The 26,198-nt window shown below is 41.5% G+C and overlaps 1 protein-coding gene across 4 annotated transcripts in view; it reads right to left on the bottom strand.

Annotated features, from left to right (window-relative positions):
* Positions 1-26,198, bottom strand: part of LEPR (leptin receptor) — a 42,906-nt gene that overhangs the window by 5,160 nt on the left and 11,548 nt on the right. For 3 of the 4 annotated variants that reach the window (XM_054834231.1, XM_054834232.1, XM_054834233.1), the window contains exons 5-18: positions 20,313-20,518; positions 17,407-17,552; positions 16,573-16,717; positions 14,178-14,474; positions 13,885-14,002; positions 10,798-10,997; positions 8,586-8,734; positions 8,177-8,336; positions 8,004-8,086; positions 6,313-6,529; positions 4,954-5,136; positions 4,285-4,380; positions 3,390-3,492; positions 2,578-2,653 (exon numbers count right to left, since the gene is read on the bottom strand). In XM_054834231.1, the coding sequence (XP_054690206.1) occupies positions 2,578-2,653; positions 3,390-3,492; positions 4,285-4,380; positions 4,954-5,136; positions 6,313-6,529; positions 8,004-8,086; positions 8,177-8,336; positions 8,586-8,734; positions 10,798-10,997; positions 13,885-14,002; positions 14,178-14,474; positions 16,573-16,717; positions 17,407-17,552; positions 20,313-20,518 (2,179 nt within the window). Of the gene's footprint in view, positions 1-2,577; positions 2,654-3,389; positions 3,493-4,284; positions 4,381-4,953; positions 5,137-6,312; positions 6,530-8,003; positions 8,087-8,176; positions 8,337-8,585; positions 8,735-10,797; positions 10,998-13,884; positions 14,003-14,177; positions 14,475-16,572; positions 16,718-17,406; positions 17,553-20,312; positions 20,519-21,144; positions 21,195-26,198 lie in introns of those variants that run through there. The other variant, XM_054834234.1, reaches the window with a different exon arrangement.

Here is a 26,198-nt window from a genome sequence, read left to right as displayed (position 1 = left end):
ATATACAAAGTAATGATCAGATGTAAACTCAAGGATTTGATGTTGATATGTACCAGGACAAGACAGGAGTTCTACATCTAATGCCATCAGAAAGAGATCAGAACTTTCCAGTTGTGGTATATAGGCTATTTGTGTAATCAACGCTTATCACAACTAAGGGAAAATACCATACAAGTACTGTACACGGCTTTTTCTACTGGAAATTTCATGCACACATGGAAAAGGAGGATTTGACCCTAAACACAACACAATTTCAAAATGTGTTCTGGCTTTGGACACTCCTGAGGTGAGTGAGAGATGATCATGCTAATCCGAGGACAGGCCATGCACCTTCAGTGCAATTAACATGAAGCAACAATTCCCGGTAAGATTAGTACAACGTACTGAGGGGGCATGCTTTCTGCTGCATAACGAGCTGTCAAACTTCAATTTCTTTCATACTTGCATACATCGTTTCTTTGCCATCAATTCTGGAACAAGGCATATGAATACAGCGCAGCAACAGCAGGGTCTCAGCTTTACCCTCCTTTCCTAGGTAAAACTTCATCACCTTTCATACACTTATTTCAGCTCTACCAGTCGGCAAGGAGAATCATTTCCAGTGTGCTAAATCCAATATGCAAATTTCATACACCTTTGCAATTGGGGGAATGAGGATTGTCACGAGCTCCTTTTGCTATAGATGAAAAGATTAAATAGAAAATACAGGCGCACCGGTGCAACGGATACTCCTGCAATCAGCAGCTATCCAAGGAGCCCAGCCCTTCCCAGGATGCAGCCCTGGAAGCAGACATGTCAGACTGGTCTGGGATTTAATGACCTGTTCAATTAAAACGCACTTCAGCTTTCTATACCAAGCCAGAGGTGCAGGCTCTGCTAATGCCAGGCAGCGCAACTGCTACCATGAGGCTGGAGAGCACCCGCTCTTCACCTGACCACGACTGCACCTTCCCCAACAGAAGGATTTCCAGGAGCTTTGTTTCACTTTAGAACATACGGCATGGTGCATCAGAGAAATATGGACTTTAGCACATTAAAAAGACACAAAAATTATCAGGAAAAAAAAAATAAGCAGAAACTGCCCTAACGCCACTGAAATCAGGTTTTCCTTAAGGATTTCTGGCTTCTTTTGTCAAACACAGATCTAATGTTAGAGATTATTCAAGCATCTGCACTGATGTGGCTGCACGTTCAAATGATAACAAATGAAGAAGCCATATAAATAACGTGCACATCGGTATTTTCAGGAAAAAGCAAGCAAGCAAAAAACAGTAAGGCACAACACACACCCAGTTTCTGCATTTTCTGAGTTGCTGCTGCACCCAACTGCATGTAAAAAGTTCAAAAGACCATAATGGGACAACCAAGGACTTGTGCAAATAAGAGACTTGATCCCTTTGATGTGCCTGGAGTCAGTGGAAACTCCCAAGCTAGCTCTCAATTAGAGCAAATACTCAATTAGAATTAAAACCCACTTTCAAGTGAAGTCAATAACTGGGCAGATCTTGCACTCAAGCTGGATAAGTCCCAAAGCAGTCCGATGTCTCTGCTTCCACGGCTGCATCCTGGGAAGGGCTGGGCTTTCAACTCCTTTTGAAAGCCAGGGCTTGAAAGTGTTCAGCCCTTTGCCAGTCACAGCCTTGAGTCAGTAGGGCAATGAACAAAAGTTAAATCCACCAAATCTAAGGTAAGTGCTGCTGCCTGTGCAAGCGACAAACCAGGTTTTGGTCTGTAACACGGCACTTGCTCCTAATTCCTGCGAGGGCATTTTAGATTTTTAACAGAGCTACTTCCAGGATTCATTATATTTAAACAAATCAGCATTGTATTGTATCTGTGCTTCCTGTCTTCTGCATATAAATAGAAAAATCTTGTAACAATTCTGTAAAGGAAGCCTGGGAGCTGGCCCAATGGTTCAGCAGGCAGTGACCATGATTAGACTTCAAAGAATGTCCATTCTCTGTTTAAATAAAATGAAATAAAATAAACGATGAGAAAAGAAACCTTCACTGGGAATGCAAATTAAATACCTGAAAAATCTTCTGCCGTTAGACACTCTTTCTTTCAGAAATAACAGGCCTGAATTGAGATTACTGCCGCAATGATTACACACTGTCAAACTCCGGCACCATGAGAGACTTTGCTGGTGCAAACTGGCCAAGCCAGCGTAAAGACTCTTCCTTGTCACAGCTCATCCCATCACAGCTCCCGATCCACACGCCAAACGGGAAGGCAGTTCACCCCAGCAAAGAAGTCGGCCTTTGATACACACGTGGCACCCGCTGAGGTGCACGAGCATTACACCTAAGGGATTCTGCAACTGATCTACTAATTGCCCTGAAATTTAAACACCCGCTACGTTCAAAAGAGGTGTCGGTCTCTGGTCCTGGCCCATTTCCCGATATTTGCTTTCTACAGCTGAGAGAACCGCTGTGTCGCTAACTTCAGAGGCTCCGAGTTGCTTCGTTCAGCAGTTCAGGAAGGGTCTGGTCTAACCCACAGGTAGAGCTCAGCACTGAGCAAACAGCAGTCAGAGCCCTGGGGCGGGGGAAGAGGCATCGCCAGGGAAATACACACCTTCTGAAAATTAACTCCTTGCGCCCAGGAGCAATTCTTGGGGTTTGGAACATCTTCCCAAAACAGTTTCTTCATTCTGAAATATTAGGTAAATTCGGGAGTTGGTACTGTTCTCATATATTCCGTACTGTCGTCATTCACCTTTGCTATATCAGAAAAGGAATCTGTGCAATTTTATTTATCCAGAACACCAAGACAATGAAACAATCATTTTGGATATTATAGATGGCCAAAATTTAATAGAAGAAAAGAAGTGAGATAAGAAGGTGGCACTTTTGCAAAATAAAACAGATACAGGCAGTCTTTGCTGAATATGACCCCAACCCACCTCGCAGAGAACTCAGAGGGATTTTTTTTTTTTCCAATTAGCTTTTACTTCAGACCTTAGTTTGTAACGACAATTAAAATGTGGAACTCTGAGTGCTTTACAAATTCAAAGCATGTGACACTCGTTAACTTGCCCACAAATCACTCTGTAGATGTAAGGAGTAAGTGGTGCAGGCTGCAGCGATACTTCCCAGCGAAAGCGAACAGCACTGATCCTCGGCTTACTGCAAGGACACCACACCCGAAAGGACAACGGTCTGCCTTTCACAAGGAAACGAGCCTGCGCACTCAAGACACTTTAATTCTTGGTGCTGTATTCCACAGAGTCCACTGCCTTTCAGTACAGTACATCAAATACACGATAAAAATAATTCCTCGCTTTCCCCAGGGAGACCTGCCCACCAGTTCCGCAGACAGGCAGCATCGACGCTGCATCACCTTCTCGTAAAGGCCTCCTGGGGCTTACATGACAATGAACAACCTACCTTTGGTGCGAAACCAGCAATGCTCCAAGCAACAAAACTGAAGTTGAAATAACTATTGGCAGAACCACGTAGAGGCTGGCATTATTCTCATTTTCATATCCACCTGGAAATAAAAGGAAGTCAGGTAATAATGCAGTAATTTGTCTGTGAACAAACGGTTTGCAATAGGAAAATAACAAACAGTAGAAGCAACAGCTCAGACACAAAAACCCTTGATAAACAGTTTTATTGCACACGGAATCCCAGACTGGTTTGGGTGGGCAGGGACCTCACAGCCCATCCAGTGCCACCCCTGCCATGGGCAGGGACACCCTCCACTAGCCCAGCTTGCCCAAAGCCCCATCCAACCTGGCCTTGAACCCTGCCAGGGAGCCAGGGGCAGCCACAGCTTCTCTGGGCAACCTGTGCCAGGGCCTCAGCACCCTCACAGGGAAGGATTTCTGCCTCACATCCCATCTCCATCTCCCCTCCTGCAGCTTCAGGCCATTCCCCATTACATTATATTAACAAACCTTTACCTTAAGAACAGACAGACAAAAAGGAAGGAATTATTTTAAATACTGAGGTGACTCCTCCACCCCCTTGCTATTAAGAAATTAAACCAGAGCACAGTAAATAAGAGAATAGTCCACAACTGGAGAATGAAGAATCACGGGACCCAGGCTCTCAGCTATTAAGTGCGATACCTGGGAATTCAGGTCCCTCACTCAACTAATCCCACAAAGAGTTTTCAAATTAAAGCAACTGAAGTCTAGATCACTGTTTAGAGTTATATTACAATTACTTTATTACTGACATTTTTTTCTGGTGAGATACAGACTTCTCCTGCATTTAAATTTTATTTTTACAAGCTCCTATTTCATAAAGTAACATGGAGAAAGATGCTGTAAGTCACCTCTGGTAAAGTGATCCGTTGCTCTGGATTTGCCAACTCCTCCAGCAAACACAGGGTACACGGTGAATTGGTACTTCTCAATCAGAATAAAGTGATCTGGAAAGAGGAAATTGGCCTTTTGAATCAAAAGTATTATCCTGCTTTTAAACAATTACCCCCACAGACGCTCTGGTCACATATCAGAGTTCAGATCAGCCCAGAGAGAGGAATAACGAAAGCCATCTCTTATAGATACATACTTTAATATCAGAAGAATAAAACTATTAATCTATAATGGATAATCTAGCATTATTCTGACATGGAATTAACACCTTTTTGGAGCTACTGTAAACATATCTAAGATTAAAGCCAAAATGCAAACAGAATGCACATATTAACTTAGATAATTAGCCGGTGTAGTCAATATTCCAGAATTAATTTTATTGCACTGTCAGAAAAAGAACGTACTCCTGAGCTTCATTCTTTGTTAACCTGATTATTAATGCAAGAGTCAATCCTTTACAGTCAGTCCTCTAATGATGTAATCAAGAATTGCTCTCCTGGTCCTTACCATGAAAGCCATCAGAAACAGAGAGGGGAGGAAAAAGCAATCCGAGAGCTCAGTAATGCTACATTTTTCTGTTCCATAACAATTAACATAATGTATTACATTTTTAAGTGCACACTCACCATAAATATAATATTTACTAATATTTGGAGGAACTCGCACCCATTTCATCTCCTCTTCTTTGTTAAGGTTCTTCCATTCAATAATAAAAGATGTTATCACATATATTTGAGGTGAAAGCGTCCAAATCAAAATCACACAAGTGCTGTTCACTGGGTACGCGCTGAGCGACTGCACAACGTTCACTGGCAGAACAAGGAGAAAACAGCCGTGACTTACATGAGCTCAGAGGTGAGATGAGAGCTGGGTTAGCAGGAGAGGTGAATACTACGAACTACATGCACATGAATGACTGCTATGTTTTTAGCACTTTATCATTTACCAATTTAATTTTTATCTTCTATATAATAAAGCCTGATCTTTAGCTGACATAAGCAAATGTATTTCTCTCTAAGCCAGCAAAGCTTGCTTTACACCAACTAGTCCCCAACACTAAATAGATCAAGTTTCTTAGCAGACATCAATCAAGTATCCTGATTCTCACATGCACCTCCTTAATTATCACTCCTTAACCAAAAATTTATCAACAGCTACTGAACTGTCAACACTTAGCTAGTAAAGCACGCATTGGGAGTTTTGTAAGCTAAATCCTATTGAATCTCTCTAAGTAATATACCAAGATAACAATCCAGTCAGACACTTCCCATTACATCTGCTACCAACCACAGGGTTTCCAGAATACGCTTACACACAATATCGGAAAGCATTTTATCCATAAAAATGCTTTAAAAATTGCATTACAGCAGGAAAGTTCCAAGAATAGACAGCAGTAATGTTTCCACAGCATTGATTTGCATAGGAACGTTACACAATTGAAGTATTCAAAAGCAATAGCCTTCATTTTATTAATAAAAACGTTATTAATAAAGCAGCGTGCAGCCGAATCAATGAAAAGGCTGCCTAGGAAGTAAAGCCAAACCTCTGAAAACTATGTACTCTGGCAGCCCGTCAGGTGAGCAGCCAGAGAAACAAGACCGTATTTCATGTTGGAAACGACACCACATTCCCCAGCAGGAATGCTGGGTGTTCCCAGGACAAAGCAGATGAAAGATCAGTTCTACAGTAAGATTTTATTTTTCTTTGATTAATTACTTTATATTCTCTTAGTGGGAACAAGACAGACCAGTTAAAGACAACTCTTTTCCCAACCCAAAGATCATTAAGATTTTCATGCGATGGAAATTTCATTTTTCAAATAGTTCTGTTGGCGAGATACAGAATATGTCTCCGAACATATCATCACAAAACATTTCTAATTCTAACCAAGGGAATTTTATTACAGAGAAAGCTTTGTCCAAAAGCATCACAAGGATTCCTAGCATTTTGCACATCTCACAATGGTTACTAATTGGTGTTCTTACCTGTGCTCATTTGCTGTGACAGAGTTAAATTAAAATTAATTGAAGAAACTCCAATTGAATTCATGGCTAAAACTGTAACGGTATGTGTGTGCTCGATCCATGGAAATGAACAGGTAGTGCCATTATCAACATACTCTGACCACGTGGTGTTTCCTGATGTCTGATGCTTTATAACATATCGGCTCACACTGCACAATGAGTGATTCTTCGTCAGTGGCTGCAGCAAACATTGGCATTAATTAATTTCTCAGTCTTTGATTTCAAAAGCAATTGTTATTTGGGCAGAAGGCACTGTTCCAATTTTAAGAAAACATGACCCAATAAAGATATTCTACAGACTGGCTACTGTCCTTTTCACAAAGGCACTGTATCCATTTAAAGACTGAATTTCTTCTCTCTCTGAAAGCTGACACAGTTACTCGCAATCTTTCCAGTGAAGGGAGGGCAGGGGGGACAAGGAAATACAAATTCTCAGACTCCTCTAGTAACTCACAGGTTTATGTTAGTATTTTTCAGGATTGAAAAACCGGAACAGACGACTGTTTGCATACTAACTGTGGGCAAACAGGGGTGGGCAGCTTCTGGTGTAGTTTTTTTCCTCTGTCCTGCATTAACCTTTTACCGTAGCTTTGCCCAGCCCACAGGCAGATGCGGCGGTGTTTATACAGGCGGCTGTCTAGGAGTCAGTGGCACATTCTGCTCCGAGATCTTGGTCAGCAGAACTTGGCAGCTGAAGACTGCATCTCATTAAAACTTACAGTCTTTGATTCCATGTTAGTCTTTTTTTCTGAGTTTTAGACCAAATTGCATTTTAAGTCTCTGTTTCGTAGCAGTTTTGAGCAACTGACACTCGAAGTGTAGGCTGCCACGCACATGTCATGCAGCATCGACGCTTCAGCTGCCTTAGTACAGCTCAGACAGCAGGTCTGGTCCCTGCACATAAGCAAGGAGGCTTGCAGCCTGCCCAGAGATCTGAGGGCTCTCCTAAAGCAGCAAGGACTGTAAGACTTTGGGAATAACAGGATAAACAAATATGTTCCACACGGCAGCGGTGCAGCCCCACCTGCAGTTCCACATGGCTGCAGTGCATGCAACTGGCCCTGCGCAAGAACAGTTTGACCTCGGACAGGTCCGCTGTGCAAAACTCGGCTCGCTTCCAACGGCTGGCCTATGAGCGTCCTAAGCCTGGCAACATCCCCGCAGCCAGCGTATGTCCGTGCTGAGCCTCACCGGCCACTCAACTATCCAGAGCAACCACACAGCGCTAGGAAAGGCGTTGTCCTACTACATTACTATAAACTCAGTAATGAGTAGGGTACAAAACCAGCTTGACATGTGCCAGCTAGCTGCAGGACAGATTATTAAAGAGAATAAAAACAGAAGGGGTGAAGTGACTGCAACGGAAGGGAGCAAAGTGCAACAGGCTGACGGAGCAAAGGCGGCAGAACCATCTCCCGCTCTATCACAGTACTCCAACATTCACCAGCAATCTCTACGTGCCTCAAAGAGCCAAACAAGAGGCAGGAACACAAAAGAAGTCACAGCCCAAGTGCCTTGCGTACGAAGTCCCATAAACAGTGACAACCCAAGTTTGCCTCCCAGGGCAGCGCCTCCTTACCATACTCCCTTTTTGGCAATTCTACCAATGGGTTTTGGATCAAAGGGAAAGACCAAAATGTAATCATTCTCACCTTCCACAAGAGTGTAACATTCTTCTGCCTCCTCACAGGATCTTCAATAATAATTCTCCAAAATTCAGGGCCTTGTACAGGAGCTGCAAGATTAGACAGTTTTGAAAGAACAGTGTCACACCTCAGTCTGAAACCGGACAGACCATCAGAGCGCACTCAGAAAGCCCACGTACCTCTGATATCTTTTACAAGCGTGTAGGCTGATCTGCTCCAGTTGCTCCAGTAGCCTGATCCATCCAGTTCTCTGCACCGGACCTGAACAACGTACTCGACACAAAGCTTCTGAACTTTTATCACAGCTGATCTTGTTGGTGCATTTGAAACTTCATAGAGCTGTAATGGAAGTCAAATTATTTAGAGTAAGAACAGAAGTCTGTTTAGGCATCTGTTACAGTCAAAACTCCTGAAAATGAATCCAATGAGAAAGCGGCCTAATCAGTCATACGCTTTTTTCTGGATAATGCAAATGCTTAAAACTGTGACTCATTGCCCGCCACAAATTCCACAACACTGAGCTAACACGCTAAATGACGACACTGCAACAATTCATGCTTCGATCTAGATAATTAAACCAGACAATACCTCCCATGTAATTTCTTTCCTGTTCACAGCATACCGAATCTGAAATTTCAGATCGTTGTTGGTAAATACTGGGTTTGTCCAGCTCACGTTCAGCAGCCCAACATTCCTGGTGATTTCTGCTTTAACATTGGAGGGAGGAAGCGGCTTCACTAGAAAATGGAAAGAAAAAAAAATTATGATAACGTCTGCAGTGACATTTCTCATTAAACCCAGTCATCATGGTTTACTCCTGTCCTGAGGGTGGCAGGTAACACACTGGGGCCTCTGCTACTCCAAGTCAAGCTAGACTGTAACGCAAACATAACAATTCACCGCTCCAGGCTGGCCCATTCACTGCAGACAAAAGTACTGCTGACTGACAAAGGCAATGTTTGTCTAACGGGAAATTCATTCCAATTTTGACCCAAGCTAAAAATCACCAAAAAAGAAAAAAAATCTTAAGTTGAAATCTCAAAATCAAAGTTTCTTACAGAATAAACATTTTATTTAAAAAAAAATAAATCCTTGGGCAAGTTTCAGTACATTTCATTTTAATTTAAACCACAATAGCTTACATTGGTGCCAGCACCCGGGACCTCCCCAGGTACAGACAGCAAAAGACGTAGCCTGGCACTAATGGGGTGCACCGCTGTGGAAAGTAGCGGCACACATGGCCCAGAAAGGCAGCTCCTATCAAGGACAGTGACAGACATTATGTAATGAGTAATGGCAGTATTATGTGAATTTTTTATTTTACTAATAGGAAATTCCACCAAAATTGAGCTTCTCCAGCAGACTGCACATAACTGTCACAAAGCCCTAGTTTGTTAACAAAGCAAAGTTACAATAAACTTGTTTTGACAAATCAGATGGTGAGTGAGGAGAAAACAATAACAAAAAAATAAAATAACCTTTAAATTCTGGGTGGTGCTAGAACAAGTATGTTTTATTTTACTATGATACAGAACACCTTTCATCCAGTATAGGTCAATTCTATTCATTGCTTTTTATTTAAAGCAATGACTTGAATAATTCAGACTTCCAAAGTTCTGCTCGAATCCCTCACTGGGCAGCATCATCTAAAGCCGCCACCTTTCCCCAAGGGAGCGCTGCCAAGTGCGAGCACAGGCGTGCCTGACACCGACCAACACTACGGCTGCCGTGCTGACCAGGTGCCAGGTTCTCCTGGCAAACTGTCCAAGCAGCAGAAGCGCAGGGTCTCCACCCGCCATCCCTCACACCACCCTCCTTTCTGATGCCCAAGGCTGCCAAGAGTTCTCTGATAATCAACAAAATTGCTTGTCAAAAAGGCACAGACAGCCCTCTTTGAACTAGACGGGAGCAACCACGAAAACCACAAGGCCACCAAATTAATAGTAATAATAATAATAATTCCCGTACTCCACTTTGCTATAATGCACTGAATTTTTTTTTTGCTTACTCTATTTATAAACTTTGAAAGGCAAAGGGTCGTTTGGTTTCATTTATGTTCTCTGTATGCATGCTTCCCCACACACATAATAGATGTATTTTATTATTCTGCTTTATTTCATGTAGCACTTCTGTGGTTTAGCTGCCATGTTTTCTCTCTACATATGTTCACATTTGTGTCCAAAAAATACCCAGTCCAATGAACGCTCTGAGTCACAGACCTGATAAGACATGATTTGCACATTTTGCAGTGTTTGAAAACACTCACTGTTCCTGCCTCTTGCTTATACACAAATTTAAGTGCTCTATAATGTCACAAAAGAAACTTTGCAAAAGCATGCCAGAGCATGAACAGTCCCTATGATTTTAAACAAATATATAACTGTGTAAGTAATACATGGTGCTACACTGTATCAAAGTATAAACTTAACAACTAATTGAAGACTTCAGAAAAATTAGATAACCCAGAACCTTAAAAATGAGACTGCCTTTTAAAATACAATACTTGCATTTTCTGCAGATGTCTTTGCAAAGCACCTGAGAGGTTAAACATGCAAAACTGGATGTTTCATTTTATAGGTATTAGCTGCAGTTGCAATCTGCTCCTTTGCCAAACAAAACGTATGGAAATAACACTTAATCCAATGTCTTTTAGAAGAGAATATCAAAGCTCTTATGTTTTTATGTTCTTTCCACAATCTAATTTATTTAAAATGCTATGAAGAAGTACTTTACCTACACCATATAAGGAATGAAATCCAAGGTCACAAGTGAAGAAAGACGTGCACGAATCTTGACCTACCCACATCTGCTGGAACGACACAAGTTGGTGAGGACTCAAGTGTTCCTAGTAAGTGCTTAAACTCTATCCACATGGTATATCCAGATAAAAGAAAAATAGGCTGAAATGTGCACTCATAAGAATGATTCTTCTGTAAACGGCATTCTTTCACCTCTGATTTTGGAGAAGTACTTGGAAAGTCAGAACAATAAATTCTGCTCCTTAAGAGAGGAAAAAAAAACCATTCAGTTAATACACTGCAACTATAAGCTGCTCATGGCATCAGTAAAATAGAACTCTGAAGGCAATTAAAGCAAATGGTGTCACTGGAACCATCTGGGGGTTTTTGATGATTATTTGGACAGATCTCGAACTTGAATCTGCACTAAATGGATAAATAACACTGCAGTCTTACTCCTCAAAGCTTTGGCTCTTAGCCTGAAAAAAGCAGGACGTGAAGGCCCTCCCCAGTGCAAAACCTTTTGATAAGAGACTAATAACAGGAAGAAACAGGTACGACAAGATCAGGCATCTCCAAATACTCATAAATCATGTTACTTGAGTGCTATGTATTAGCAATAGACATAGCAAGGCAGATCTCCAGCCAAGAATATGGCTTTCAAAATACCAACTGGCGTCCAGGGGAAAGCTGCCACGTGGACCAATGAGACACGTACAGTGAAGTCTCCAGGAGATGGAAATCCCATAAAAGTATCAGTTCTGGAGGGTGGTATTAAAACCCCACATGTAATCGGTATCGCATCTGACAACAGAAGTGAGGAGACCTGGACTCAGGATAAAATGGCACTGGATGTCTTTTCAGTGATGGAAAGGAAAGTTTTCAAATTTCTCCTAAGCTTCCGCACAGCTCAGACGTGTGGTGAGAGTGGCCAGATAGGGTACTGGTTATTCAACTGAACCACAAAAGTTACGCTTAGCTGAACCTCTCCTCTTCCTGTCAACGCAGCTAACACCGATTAAACTCTCGCCTTGTGCTTTGAAGGTTTCGCTGAGCATTCTCTGTTTTTACAGGATGATCATTTCTGTGCTGTTTCTGTTGGCAGCACTGACTGTAGAGGAAGATGTAGTAACAACCCAACCAAAACAAAACACCAACAGCAACGCTATCACACCACATTACTACAGAGCATTGGATTTCATCTGTAAAATGGGATTGCATCAGTAACTAAGAGGAATGGCTGCGCGCTCCTGGAAAATCTGACGTGCCTGATATCGATGCAACACATCTAACTTCCAACTTTCATCCTGTGGACTTGTCTAAGTAAATACCAGCAACTCCAGCGTCTTTATGGTGCCTTGTACAATCAAGCTCGGGCAATCAAAAAAGCCGACCTTTTCATTTGGTTTCAAGCTTGTAAACATCTGAGTTCATTTTGTATTTTAGTCCCCAATATGCAATAAAATCTTATGCAAATGTGTTTTCATAACTATAAATTTTTAAACATCTTATGCTTCAAGTTTTTGGTAGTCAGTACATTCATGTGGTCCTTCATGATTTCCCCTTCCCCTCTTTCAGACCTTACTGTTAGCAAACCAAAAACAACAACAAAAAAAAGAATAAAAAGATAGATCACAATAAATACTATCAGCTGGGAAGCATTTTCAGTCTGTATTAATGTTCACTCTTTGATTTAGCAGGAGCACTGTAACAAATGTACAGAGTATCATTTCGTATTAGAAAACAACATTTTTAGCTAAACCTGAAGAGTGAAAAAGTGGGAATAAAACACATGCCAAGAGCAGCATGGTTTTTATTTCAAGCTTCCTGCTCAGCAGGACACTCATTGTATTCATATTCGTGAAGATAGTCGAAATAAAACCTACCTTAGCAGTCAGCTAGTCACTAATCCTGCCCTAAAAGCCTCCACTTGAAATCTCAAGCATTCCAGCTATTACTTTAGCCCACAAAATCCTGAGAAATATTCACCTTGGTACTATGATAGTTCAAACTTCAATCCACCTCCAACAGAGAAGACAGCCCAGCTTTCCAAAGGATTAGGCCCTCAGGGCTGATTTAAGCTTGTTTGCCAAAACTTTTGCATATCCAGTCCAACAGAGCAGTAAAACTAAAGATTTTTTTCTCAGGAAGGGTTGTCTGTCTATCTTGTTTATATAAAGACTAACACAGTTCTAGGAAACTCTCAAGTATTAGTAACTCAAAGGGATTTTTTTAAGTTTCATAATATAACAATACTATCACAGCCAATATTTGTGCACATGAATGAAGATAAGGATGATCATACCACTGAGTTAATAAACAGTTTTCTATTTTGCAAACAATAACGTTTGTTCCACACCACACCCCAGTTCTGCTCTGCCCAAAAGACAGACAAAATTAAACCAATTCTCTGAACACAACCTAGGCCAAAACACCTGACCAAAACCATGAAAACTGAGAATTGCTTTAGCCACCAAAGATGCTACCTTCATAAAGCAGCGTTCCCTTTATGAACTAAGATTTGAGTCTCTTTTTATAACCAAGATTTTTTCATCTGGAATGAGTTAAATTCCATCCCTGCATTTTTATCTACTGTCTGTGTATAGAAAAAAGATACAGAATTATAGAAAAATCAAAGATTGAATGGAGACCTCAGGAGGGCTCAAGTCCTACCTCCAACTCAAAGCAGGGTTAAATTCAAAGTCAGATGAAGTTGCCCAGGGTCCTGTCCAGTCGAGATCTCAAAGTCTCCAAGGACAGAGATTCTACAGCCTCTCTGGGCCACTGCTCCAGTGCTCAGTCACTCTCACTGTGAAGGTGGGTTTTCTCATTATTTCCTTACAATTTGTGGATATGAGCAACTAGAGGAATAATTTTTATAACTCATAGATGCAAACGCATCTGCCTTCCAAACGGCATCTACAGGTTTTACAAACGCTGAAAGACATTGTAAATGTTACATACTCGGGTACCTACGGTCCTCTTTCTGCACACGTAGTTAATACCTCTGGAGTTCCAGCTGAGGCAAAGTCCAGCTTACAGAAACTGAGCACGTTTTACAATTACATCTATTCAGAATTCTTTGCTATAATAGTATTTCCAGAGCAACCCTTTCCAAGCATAAAGAGCACATTAAAAGTTATACATACCTAGAGTATCTTAACTGCAAGGAACTCCCCAGGAGCAATGTGTTTGGGTTTGCAGACCATCTGCAAGTCATTTTAGTTAAGTACCCATCCGTTTCACATGTGATATTAATATTCACATCTAATTAAAACACATTGAAAGTTTATTAATAAAGATATAATTGTTTATACAAAAACACCATGCATTACAAGTCATGACTGCTCAATAAAAGCTAAGTGGAGTTTAAAATGGAAATATTCTGACCTTACTATTAAAATGCACCAAAATTATAATTTAAAATCATCTGGAATCTTACCTACTACATATAATTCAGCGTATCTATGATGACATTCCCTATTTTGATGACAACAGTATAATGCGTTATAGAAGAAACTTCCTCTAGGTTTTGTTGCTTTCAAGTTGAAAAGAGTAACTTTGCTTACGCGATCATTCACAAGTGTATACTGACTTTCTGGGATTTCTTCTGCTAAATTCAGCCACCAAACAATCTTCTTGGATACTACAATCTTGGTTTTGTTTTTATAGATGCAATGAAAGGAAACATTAGAACCAACACTGGTCAGTATCTTAGGAGGGAAGTACAGGACTTCAGCTACACAGAAGGTGGAAAAAAGGAAAAAAAAATCCATTGAGATTAGAATCTGAACAAAAAAACCCATAAAAGCATATGTCAATAGAAAATATTATTATTATTATCATCCAGTTGTATTTCTAAATTCCCTACTTCTTAATTAGTATTAACAGCTATAGGGGAGAGGGGCAGAAACAAGCCTTTGACTGTCTCCCTCCATAACTGACGTTTGTAAATTCTGATAAAAATGATCTCTAATATCCCCAGGCAAACAGGAATTAAATGAGCAGAAAATCACCGGAGGGTACAGTGAAAGCAATACACAGCAGCACATGGGAAACAGGGAATCATACGGGCTCCTGTAAATTAAATCTTGGAAAATTAGATGAACACCGCTGCTTTTTACTCAGCCCACTTTTTTAAGGCATCAGGTCAACCTATTTAAATACTGCAACAAGTACGTGTGATCTAGAAAGGGTTAGCTTCTGTAACTGGTCACAGACACATACACAACAAATTCTGAAATCATAAAATTGTCCTCAGGTAAAAGTGAGCGAAGATCCAAATAAGAGAAGAGTGATGTTTTTTTCCCAAACAATCTAACCCTTTGAACCCTGCAAGGATGTTGAAATTGTGTATTAGCTGAAGCATTGCTGTAATACTGGAACACAGATTTTGAGAGAATTACTATTTAGAACTGGGGGAGAAGGGAGTGAAAAAAAAAAATTTAAAAAACATATTTAAAAATCAATAAAGACACTGATTTTGCAAAGCATTTAAATGTGCATAAGCTCAGCCTCAAAAAGTACAAAAATACAACTGCCTGATTTCAGCATTTACTCTTCCAGTGTTAACGTGCCTCCCTGAAAGCAAGGCAGTGTTCTGTACCGGCTGCTTTGCTGCTCTCCCCGCTGTTCCTCCATCAGCTCATACTAACATTGGCCACTGGGAGAAAACGCCAATCTGAGCTTCCTGCAGCGGAGAAATTAATCCCTCTACGTTGCCATCGGGTTTGTCACAACGGGATTATTTGCCAATGAGACGTATAACACAATTACATATCCCATAACAGGATTAATAAAAAATAATCTGACAGTGTCTACTGCACCTCTTTGTGTGTGTGTGTATACAGTAAGCAGGCATACGTGTACGTGCCTAGGTAAAGCAGTAGTACTGTCAAGTAATAGTTCAGAGGAAACCTGTGACAACAGCAATCAAAACATTTCCAGCTAACCATAAGCTGAGCATGGAAAAATACAACGCAAAAAATCGTGAATTCTTTTGGCTGACCAAAACAACTCAATCTGCAAAGCAAATCAGCAATCCTGATAACTGACCAAGGATTTGCCAAACAAAATTTCTTTCCCTTCCTATGTACTCTGACCATGAAATAAAGAGCCATTACGTTCTATCATTTTAGCAGGAGCTATGTTGATACAAGGGACCTCATTAAATCAGAAGTCCAGGAGAGTGACATGTCAGGAACTTGCCCTATTTGGGTACTAAACTGATTACAGTACGTAAGATTATACACTTAACACTGAAGCCACATGCATCAAAACTGGCTGACTGGGGCTATTACACAGTTCATGAATGGGGCTCAGCACTACAAAACAAGATGGATGTTAAATCTACAAACCCCAAACTGTGTTCCATGCTTTTACTTCTGCTACAAAACCCCATGCTAAAGTAAAAGTTAGAGAAAGCATTAGGAGAAAAATCTGGTATTCAGTGGGGGTTAAACACTGCCAACTGTCTTTTGAAATGGAAAAACTCTTGAGAAAAAGCGCTTTTTCTGGGTCTGAACAGGTGCTTGGTAAGCAAGCAACAGGGCCAGGCAAGGAGGTGTCATGGAGCTGACGGTGCGGTCTACATGCACTAGTCCAGAACTCTTTTATTCCAAGTCTTGTCCGAAGGAAAGAGCAGAATCTCAGGCAAAGCCATGCAGAAAGAGAAGCAGAAGGAGAAAGAACTTCCACGGGCATTTTCAGCCCAAACTCATGCATACTGTACCTCCCTGGATAACATATGCTCTCAAATACGTTCTACAAAAAAACTGGGAAACCTGCTCTATTCCAAAAGAGCACGTACTGCCTGCAAGTGGCTGCACGTGACCTACCTCCCAAGTTGAGGTTGTACGGTGTGCTCCAGTCACTCCAGAACCCTGGACCATGACGATTCCTGCACCGCACTTGAACTGAGTACGAAGAATCAAGTAGTGTATTCTCTATGGCCAGTGAGGTTTCTAGAGCAACTTGAATCATCTGTTGGATTATCAGAAGCCATTATTGTTGTATAATGAAACACGAAAAAGAAAGAGACAGAGGGAACCAAAACAAATCATCTAGAAAGTAGATTTTAGGTAGCAAGTTGGGTAAAAAAAAAAAGCTTTCTTCTTTAAATTTACTGTACATTTCAATATGGTAGAGGTTGCGTACCTCTGTGGAAAACATGTTATTTCATTATGGACTGCTAATTAACAGTTGCTTTTTACTCCAGAGTCAGCTGCGTGGTAGCAACAGAAAAAACAATTCACTAATAAAAGCTGTACATATTAAACATATACCCATGTATCATGGAATTTGGGGTTTGCTGAAAGGAGAGAGCTTTGCCTTTAGACTTCACAGAATCTAGCATCTTATCCAAAAAGAAAGATGGGAGTTTGTTTGTAAGACCCAACAGGAGACAGGCCTTTCATCATTGTGTAACAGATGTAAAGCCCAGCTTGCCAGCTTTACCACACACTCTGCTGACGTTTACCAGGGTCTTCTGGACACACCAGCTCAGGAGAAACCAGTATGCTGTGCCCAGCTCCACCAGACCAGCCATGTGGCTCGACTCAACAGACCCACTGCCCAAGGACAAGGAGGGAGGTAAGAAATCCTGAGATCTGGAAGAGACCCACTGACCTGCACTGCTCCATCGTAAAACAAAGCAAGTAGAGCTGACGCACCTGCCAACCACGTTGACCTGAATTTGCGGAGATCTTCACTTCATACTGAAGCGGGTATGGCATCAGCACTGGGTCAGACCAGCAGATCTTCACTTGACCTTTCTCTGTCATTTCTGGGTGCAGGTTCAAAGGAGGTTCAGGCTTTACTGTGGACAAATTAATTGACAAGTTTATCACTAACTATACTGCCTGTGACTGCTGGCAGTAATGGGTTTTTACTGATTCAGAAGTCTCTTTCACACCTTTTCTTTAAATTCAGTTTTCAAGAACTGCTCTACAGCTCATGTATGACGGAGTAATGTTGTGTAATACCACTGGAAAAGTGCACCCTGGCACTGTCATACAATTATTTATCAGGACGTGCTGTTTGACCTAACACTTGCCTTAAAACCACATGAATTTCTTGCCTTGGGATTATTCCCAGTAACCAAGAACTAACTGACCTGTTTTGCTGAAAAGAGGATTGACAGGGATGGAAGTGCTGAGCAAAGCAATTTGCTCGGCTCCTTAAGAAACAGAAGATAATGTCCTCATACTGTACACAAAGATTTTCTAAATATTCCCATCCCTTCCAGAGTGATTATGTCTATGAAAGGTCTCCGGGAGAGCTACATTAGGGCAAAGTGAAAGTGGAAGGTTTCAGAAATTTCCCACAAGGATGCGACCAGCAGGTCGAGGGAGGGGATCCTGCCCCTCTACTCCGCTCTTGTGAGACCCCACCTGGAGCACTGCATCCAGCTCTGGGGGCCCCAGTACGAGAGAGACATGGAGCTGTTGGAGCGAGTCCAGAGGAGGCCACGAAGCTGATCAGAGGGCTGGAGCACCTCTCCTATGAGGACAGGCTGAGAGAGTTGGGATTGTTCAGCCTGGAGAAAAGGCGGCTCCAGGGAAGATCTAATTGTGGCTTACCAGTACCTGAAGGGGCCTACAGGAAAGCTGGTGAGGGACTGTTTATCAGGGAGTGTAGTGACAGGACAAGGGGGAATGGGTTTAAGCTGAAGGAGGGTTGATTTAGATTAGATGTTAGAAAGAAATTCTTTACTGTGAGGGTGGTGAGGTACTGGCACAGGTTGCCCAGAGAGGTTGTGGAGGCCCCATCCCTGGAAGTGTTCAGGGCCAGGTTGGATGAGGCTTTGGGCAATGTGGTCTACTGGAGGGTGTCCCTGCCCATATCAGGGGGGTTGGAACTAGGTGATCTTTAAGGTCCCTTCCAACCCAAACCACTCTATGATTCTATGATGAAGAGAACTTTCTGGAGAGGGAAATGGATGGGCAATTTAGAATGATGATTAGGATTACATTCACTCTTCCTCAAACAAAGGCAAGGCACCTAGATCCTACTTCTACCTGTTACTGAGACCTTTTCAAATCACTGTGTAAGCACAGTGTCTTTTGGGTGACCTTGTCCTCATTCACAGCTCTGAGTTTCTCCTGTGCAAGAGTAACACCCCGTTAAAAACCACTGCAGAGTAAACAGCACGTGCCAAAGCTGAAGAGAAAACATTTCCAAGGGCCTTAGGCAGTGGGCACACATTCGAGTCCCATCTGCACTGGATGTTCCCAGCCTTTTCCAGCGGCCCTTAGCTTGTGCCACGGAGAACCAGAAGAATTGTCTCCTATCAGTTGAACCACATGGTCACACAACACATCAGTCTTACCCAGAACCTCCTGCAACTCCCCTGGGGTCCACTCAAGTGAGAGTCTGCCTCTATCAATACCAGATTAAATATAAAATGGCCTTTCATTGATCTCTCAGCTCAAGGTGTCTCATTTAAGTGGTATTACTGGAATCTCACTCAGTTTACCAAAAACCTATTATTTTCAGCATAGATTCACTACACTAAGTCAGATCTTATTATAATATTACTTATACACCATCTCAAAGCAATTAACTTAACAAAGACCAGCAGGAAGTGATTTGGGAGGAGGCATAGCTTTTAAAACAAAAGTCAGTAACTTCTACATCACACTTTCATGAACCTTAAAATACAGACAATGATGTCTGTTCCACCAACAGTATCATCTATAAGCAAGTACAACTCTACATTACACAAGTATTCGTAATTTTACTTTCAGAATAATTTTTAATTGAGCTAAATCTTGGCAGAATATATACTAATATTATGCATTTTAAAAATAAACTTTATTAAGCAGAACAAACTAATTATGTCATTTTAAACACTGGCAGATGCAACTCTGAATTTTTAGGTTTTTCCTGCAGCATACATTAAAAGCAGCATGATGATACATGCAACCTCTCATCTTCAAAACTAGCCCACCCAGAGACTTTTAACTGATTCTGTCTGCAAAGCACATCAGTTAGAAAGTTCATAAAACGTCTATTTTGTTCCCCACAGCTGCCAGAGTCCCTGCCTTTTTGAAATTTGCCAAGATCTGCAGCAACTGTGCATATTGGATAGCAACACATATCAAATTCATAATGTCAGTACAGTTTTAACTTGATTAAATACAGAGGAATGTTTTCCAACTTGGAAAATGCTGGAACTGTGTGTGTAAGGAAGAAAGCATCAGGACAACAGAGCTGCCTGAGAAAAGAGGTAGTTTTATTTGCTAAGTAACTTCAGGAACAGCTTTTTTTTCCACTCACTTTTAAATTTAAGTCCTCAGCAATAGACATAGACAAATAAGCTCCACCACTGCTCCAGACTCAGGCACAGAGCGGTCCAAAGCTCACGTCTGTTGAGAGCCTGGCCTTTGCTCAGTACGGTTTTGCAGTAGAGCCCAGACAGGCGTTAGGTGGCTGAGAAATGCGTACAGCACCACCCTGAGCAAGTGAGACAGCCCCAGGGAGCCTTTGCCTGTTCTGCCTGCGCCCTCCTTCTCCACAAGAGACATCCGGCTGCTGTTCTCCATGAACAAAGGTTTAAAACGTAGGTCAAACTTACCTATGTCTATGGGCTTGACTGACATCAAAGGTGACCACAGAGGTGTTACACCCATCGTCATCTTCAGCCACATGATGTAAGTGTAGTTGAGTCTCAGAGAAGGCACGCAGCACTTGCACTTGTCATACTCACTACAGTCACACCGAGCAACCATGACAGTCCCCTTTAGAGAGCTCGTAGGTACATCTCCCAGCGACAGCTCTGTTCTACAGGGGAAAAAACAACCACAAACCAAAACAAACCAGTATTTCTTTGTATACTCTATCTCAATAGAGCAGGTTTGTCCATCTGGATAAGGTTTATTTACAAAAAAAAAAAAAAATAATGAAAAAAGTAAAAAAGGCAGTAATTGTAACCAATTGTTTTTAGTTTGCCGCTTCTCCCTTTTTAAATGGTTTCCAAGTAGTTAAGATGATTTCATGAAAATATTCCTAAGGTTTGACTTTAAAACAGATGTGTTACAGTATGACACCTGTAGTTTAATCAGACTAGTTTCCGATTCCTGATGGTAACTATTACTAGATACTTCTTAGGCACACAAAGTTAGTTTACTTTACAGTGGACTAATTGGCAGCCCTCTCTGCCACCCCCATGGAGATTACGTTCTGATTCCTATTCATGAGGCACTGAAATAAAATCCAAACAATTTATCATTCCTTCCAGCTTCTGCTACAATTAAGCATTACAAGTAATATAATAATCAACACCAACTATTCAAGTGACAAACAAGTTTTGGAATAACAAAAGGCTAAAGAACTCCACCATCAGAACACATTTTAGTACTCATTTTTAACAACTTGTAGGATTTGAAAAAAATAGACACCTGTCTTACCTTTGTGCAGTTAATTCCAAGAAAAGGCTTTAATTATGTTTATGCACAGCATGTTTGTCTATTAGAGTGTCTGATGTTTCCTAGGAAAGCAAATTATTTATTCACACGCATTGCTACTATTGTCTTGGACAGGTTCGTGGAAAGTATTTATTAAGTAACTTACTGCATTTTGCTTTTATTGCTTCTCAGAGTAAAGCTCATGGGACTATTTTTGACTGAACGTTCAGATTTCATTTCAAGGGGTATTTTTTGCCTTTATTTTCTTTCTATTAACATTCTTTCCTTGAAAGTTTAACATACACAGCTTCTGATTGCATAATCCACTGCAAAAATTGTATGGTCTAAGATAAACTTTTAAAGTTTTAAACAACTAATAGCTGCATGGGCATAATATATGTTTCATAAACAGTTTAATCAGATTTTCTAGTAATATTTCAATATACTTCAAATAAATGACAAAGTAGCATATACTGATACAAGCAGTCATGCGTTATGTCTCTTGATGCTAACAAATGTGTAAAACATACAAAAAAATCATGCGCATTCATACTGAAATACAGACCATCCCATTTAGTTTATATCTCTAAAATATAACATTTTCTTTGGGTCAACTTCAAGAAGCAGCACGAAGAAGACCCATACTGTTTCCCATATACACATTAGTACACAGATGCTTTTAAAGTATGTTTTAAAGGCATTTTTAGAGCAATTCTCATGTGTATGATTACTCTTATAAATGCTTTCAATCTCTATTGACTTTAGTCAAACTATTCTCGATTTATGAAATAAATATAGCACAAGTGGGCACAAAGCTGCTTCTATTCTGAGAGCAACCAGCAGTTCCCAAAGTATTCTTCCTTCTCATTTCTATTCCACAGATATTCTTTAGGCTCTTTCAAACACACATTTACCACGTTTATGGTGTACTGCAGGTATTCAGTGCCACAGGCCTCCTTAAGGTAGTGAATTTAATAGTCTCAATACTTTGTGGCCAAACTTCTCACAGCAGAAAAGCCAAGACAAAATCTGACAGTTAAACCATCCTGGATTCTTTCCTGCTTTTGACATTTCATCCTTACAATAAAAGCTTATGTTTTGAATTGTTCTGAAGTAATTTTGGAATTATTTCTGTATAGTAAGGGGTTTGTTTTACTAATTCAGAGAAAGAAATTGAAGTGAATAGAATAAGAACCTTTCTGTAAAAGTTTTAAATAGTTTTATAGTTGGTATGACTCATGGTAACACTTGAATTCAGGGAGGGGAAAGAACTAAACCTTGGAGGAGAAGAAAGGACAGGATTTTCTGCTTTGTTTTTAGTCAATTTGGGATCTAGTACATTTAATCGCTCCAGAGCACAGGGGAAATGGGCATGATTCACTGATCCCCTTACCGCAATCTGCCCTACTTAAAAAAGAAAAGGTCAGAAACTGAGGAGAATTTGGAAGTGAACAAAGGGCTGATGAATTACAGGGAAGAGCATGTGCAAATCACGCTGACTGGGACTGCGAAGGAACCCACAATCATAGAACCCCAGACTGGTTTGGGTGGGCAGGGACCTCACAGCCCATCCAGTCCCACCCCTGCCATGGGCAGGGACACCCTCCACTAGCCCAGGTTGCCCAAAGCCCCATCCAACCTGGCCTTGAACCCTGCCAGGGAGCCAGGGGCAGCCACAGCTTCTCTGGGCAACCTGTGCCAGGGCCTCAGCACCCTCACAGGGAAGGATTTCTGCCTCACATCCCATCTCCATCTCCCCTCCTGCAGCTTCAGGCCGTTCCCCTTGGCCTGTCACTCCCTGCCCTTGGCACCAGCCCCTCTCCAGCTTTCCTGGAGCCCCTGCAGGGACTGGAAGGGGCTCTAAGGTCTCCCTGGAGCCTTCTCTTCTCCAGGCTGAACAATCCCAACTCTCTCAGCCTGGCTCCATAGCAGAGGTGCTCCAGCCCTTGGATCATCTTTGTGGCCTCCTCTGGACTTGCTCCAGCAGCTCCATGTCCTTCTTGTCCTGGGGACCCCAGAGCTGAACACAGCACTGCAGGGGGTCTCACCAGAGCAGAGCAGAGGGGGAAAATCCCCTCCCTCGACCTGCTGGTCACACTGCTTTGGATGCAGCCCAGGACATGGTTGGCTTCCTGGGCTGCAAGCACACATTGCTGGCTCATGTTGAGCTTCTCATCCACCAACACCCCCAAGTCCTTCTGCTCAGGGCAATGTGCACACATGGATCTCCTCGAATCGGGGCCCCACTCCCCTCATCGTTCACTGATCAACACACACACGTTATACATCCACCTTGTTTTTAGGATACTCTTTGCAGCTGGTAACACAAGGGTTTTCAATAACACTATGCCCTCACAGCACTTGTACTCTGCAGTAATGACCCCATAAGCTATGCAGGTTCATATGCATATGTAGTTTATTAGTCTTACAGTTGGTCAATACTGACATTCCTAAAATAATTTTTACCAGGACTCATAGACTTTAGGACACAAGAATTATGGAACCTTATGCTGATGGTATCTGGCAGACACACCACTTCTAAATTACTTGGAATATTTTTGTTTTTATAGTTGTGGTTCCACTTCTTTCTCCTGAATTTCCTTTTAAAGACTTTGTAGAATCTTCCTTTAAGTTTCCCTGCCTTCTATTGTTGCTCACAGATTTTATTAGTCTCAAAAACCCCACAATCGATCCATAAGGATGTAGTCTTTTCATCAAACCACGTCTTTAATCTGATCTATCTGGAAAGCAGTGACCACCACACCAGCACACCCCATCTTTCTCCTAATCATTCCAAATAATTACTTCAATTTGTAACCAAATTGAGCTCATTTGCACCCAGAAGATGACCCAAGATAACTGGAGGAAAACGCTATGGCTTCATTCCACTTCCACCCCTTGTGACAGAGAATTGAATTACCGGTATCTCACTTCTGTGCTGCAGATTCCTCTTACAGGCACCACCTCTGCAAGCAACTAGGGCAAGGCAAGGGGAAAGAGCAAGGTACGTTATCAGATGCCAGGTCCGCGCCTGGAGGAAGATATCCTGATACTAAGGAACAGGGTAATGAGCTTCGCATTTCCATGAACTGGCAAGACACAGGGACTCTCTCACAAAATTGAGTTTGGGATAAGAGAACAGATTAACGGAGGACATGGTCACGAGGGGCCCCCACATCAACTTATTCGAAATTGCCAAGCCTGGGCTAAATGTACGAGACCTGACTACAAGCAAAACAACGGAAAGCCAAAGTATTTTGGAGAACTGCCGCAGCCTGGGATTGCATAAGCAGCCTGTCATCTTCAGTTTGGCTGCAGATGGATCCAGTCACAGAATAACCATTGTTCCCAAACTGTAGCTATGGACTTTAGAGGAGCTGATGCTTATAAAGCCCTCACAAGTTCAGAAGAGCTCAGTGCCTTCATTCAGTAGAATGAGAAGAGAAATTTTGGGTAAACATAAAACAAAGCAACGGGCTATTAAAACCTGCAGTTTTCCATCAGACTTGCAGCACGCTGAGAGAAGCTATAAATCCTGGTTCAACAAGCACTTTACATCACGCAACAGTGATCAGATCTAAGCCACATCCAAATTGGAGGGGGAAAGGAAGGAAAGACAGAGGGCTTATAAAATACATGAGTATATACTATGTCCCCATTTGGCTTTATAGTGCTGGCTGCTGGAATTGGAGAGGTTTGCCTTGGCAGAGAGAGGTAAGTAAAAACCAGATAGGTACTAAGCATATGAACTTCTCTGAACGGATTACTGGAGCCCACCTCTGAGATTCAACAGAAAACTAGTGAACTGGACTTAAGTTTTAATGGCTGGCAGAGAAGGGAGGGAGACTGTGCAAAGGCAATGTGACTTTAGGCTGGAAACATGGGACTAAAGCATAACAAAGTGCAGAAGGGGGGGAAAAAATAAATACTGCATGCCCTGAACCACAGAAGTAATTAACATTGCAGCAAGGGCATGTGTCCAAAGCTTGCTTTTCTTTTCCTCTCCGAACACTGCACTTCTCAGCTGTGCACAGATAGTTCTTTTAGTCAACAGCGTAAGTTAACACCTCTTAAATGTTTTGTATTTTCATGCACAATTCAACCTTACTTCAGAAGGTGCTGTTATTTATGCTAAATTAATCTGTGACCCCGTGGTGAACTTTTAGACTTCAAATTAGAAGTTGCAGACTGTCTTTATTGAATTTAAACAATTCTTTGCAATTGGAGCACCTAACCAAAACCAAAAGGTCAACATTGTTTTAGGAAGAGATACATGAACTTCTAGAATTCCTCTAATTCCAGGAAAGGTACATCATCACAATTAGGTAGCTATGTTGAGGCATATTAGAAATAAGGTCAGCACTTTAACTCTGCTTTCAATATTTCTATATCCTGTATTTGTGCAAGTGCTACCTTGATTAGGAATTGACAGAGCAAAGTTGTCTGGGGTTCTAAGGATTTTCAATAATTATATCTCAATGTATTTGATATATAGTAGCTCTAGGACAATACTTACTTGAACAAGCTGCCCCTTTACACTGCAGAACCTCTGATGGCTGCTTAGCTCAGGAGAGGATAAGCCTCTAATGAAAGGTTAATGTTCTCCAGCTGAAGAAGGCTCAAGGTATAACGAATGCACTCAACTAAACCACCAGTCTTGAGGCAAACTGCATGATTTATCCTTAAAAACATGGGAGCCTAGGCCCAGAACTAAAGAGCCGCCTCACAGGTACTTCAAATAGGTCAGAAATATGAGTACATCCTATACATCACCATCTGCTGAAAGGGCAAATTATAATCAGTGCCCAAAATTAAATAGGGGGCATTCATCTGTGTCACTACAAAAGGATCCCTAAGGCTAAGTGATTTCAGTTAATGTAATTAACCATCAGGGTTTACAGCATTCCTAGAATACATACAACTGGAAAGATCATTCACTTTTGGTAGACAATTAACCTAATTTGTCTAATTAAGTTTCAGAATAATCCTTCTCCTCCCAAAGACATGCTGCTAGGAAAGGTAAAAGCCCTATTATTACCCTTGCTTGAGCCTCTTAC

Source organism: Grus americana, chromosome 8, assembly GCF_028858705.1.
Source record: "Grus americana isolate bGruAme1 chromosome 8, bGruAme1.mat, whole genome shotgun sequence".
Classification (NCBI taxonomy): domain Eukaryota; kingdom Metazoa; phylum Chordata; class Aves; order Gruiformes; family Gruidae; genus Grus; species Grus americana.
The sequence above is the reverse complement of the archived record's forward strand: the minus strand, read 5'-3'. Positions and strand labels throughout refer to the sequence as shown.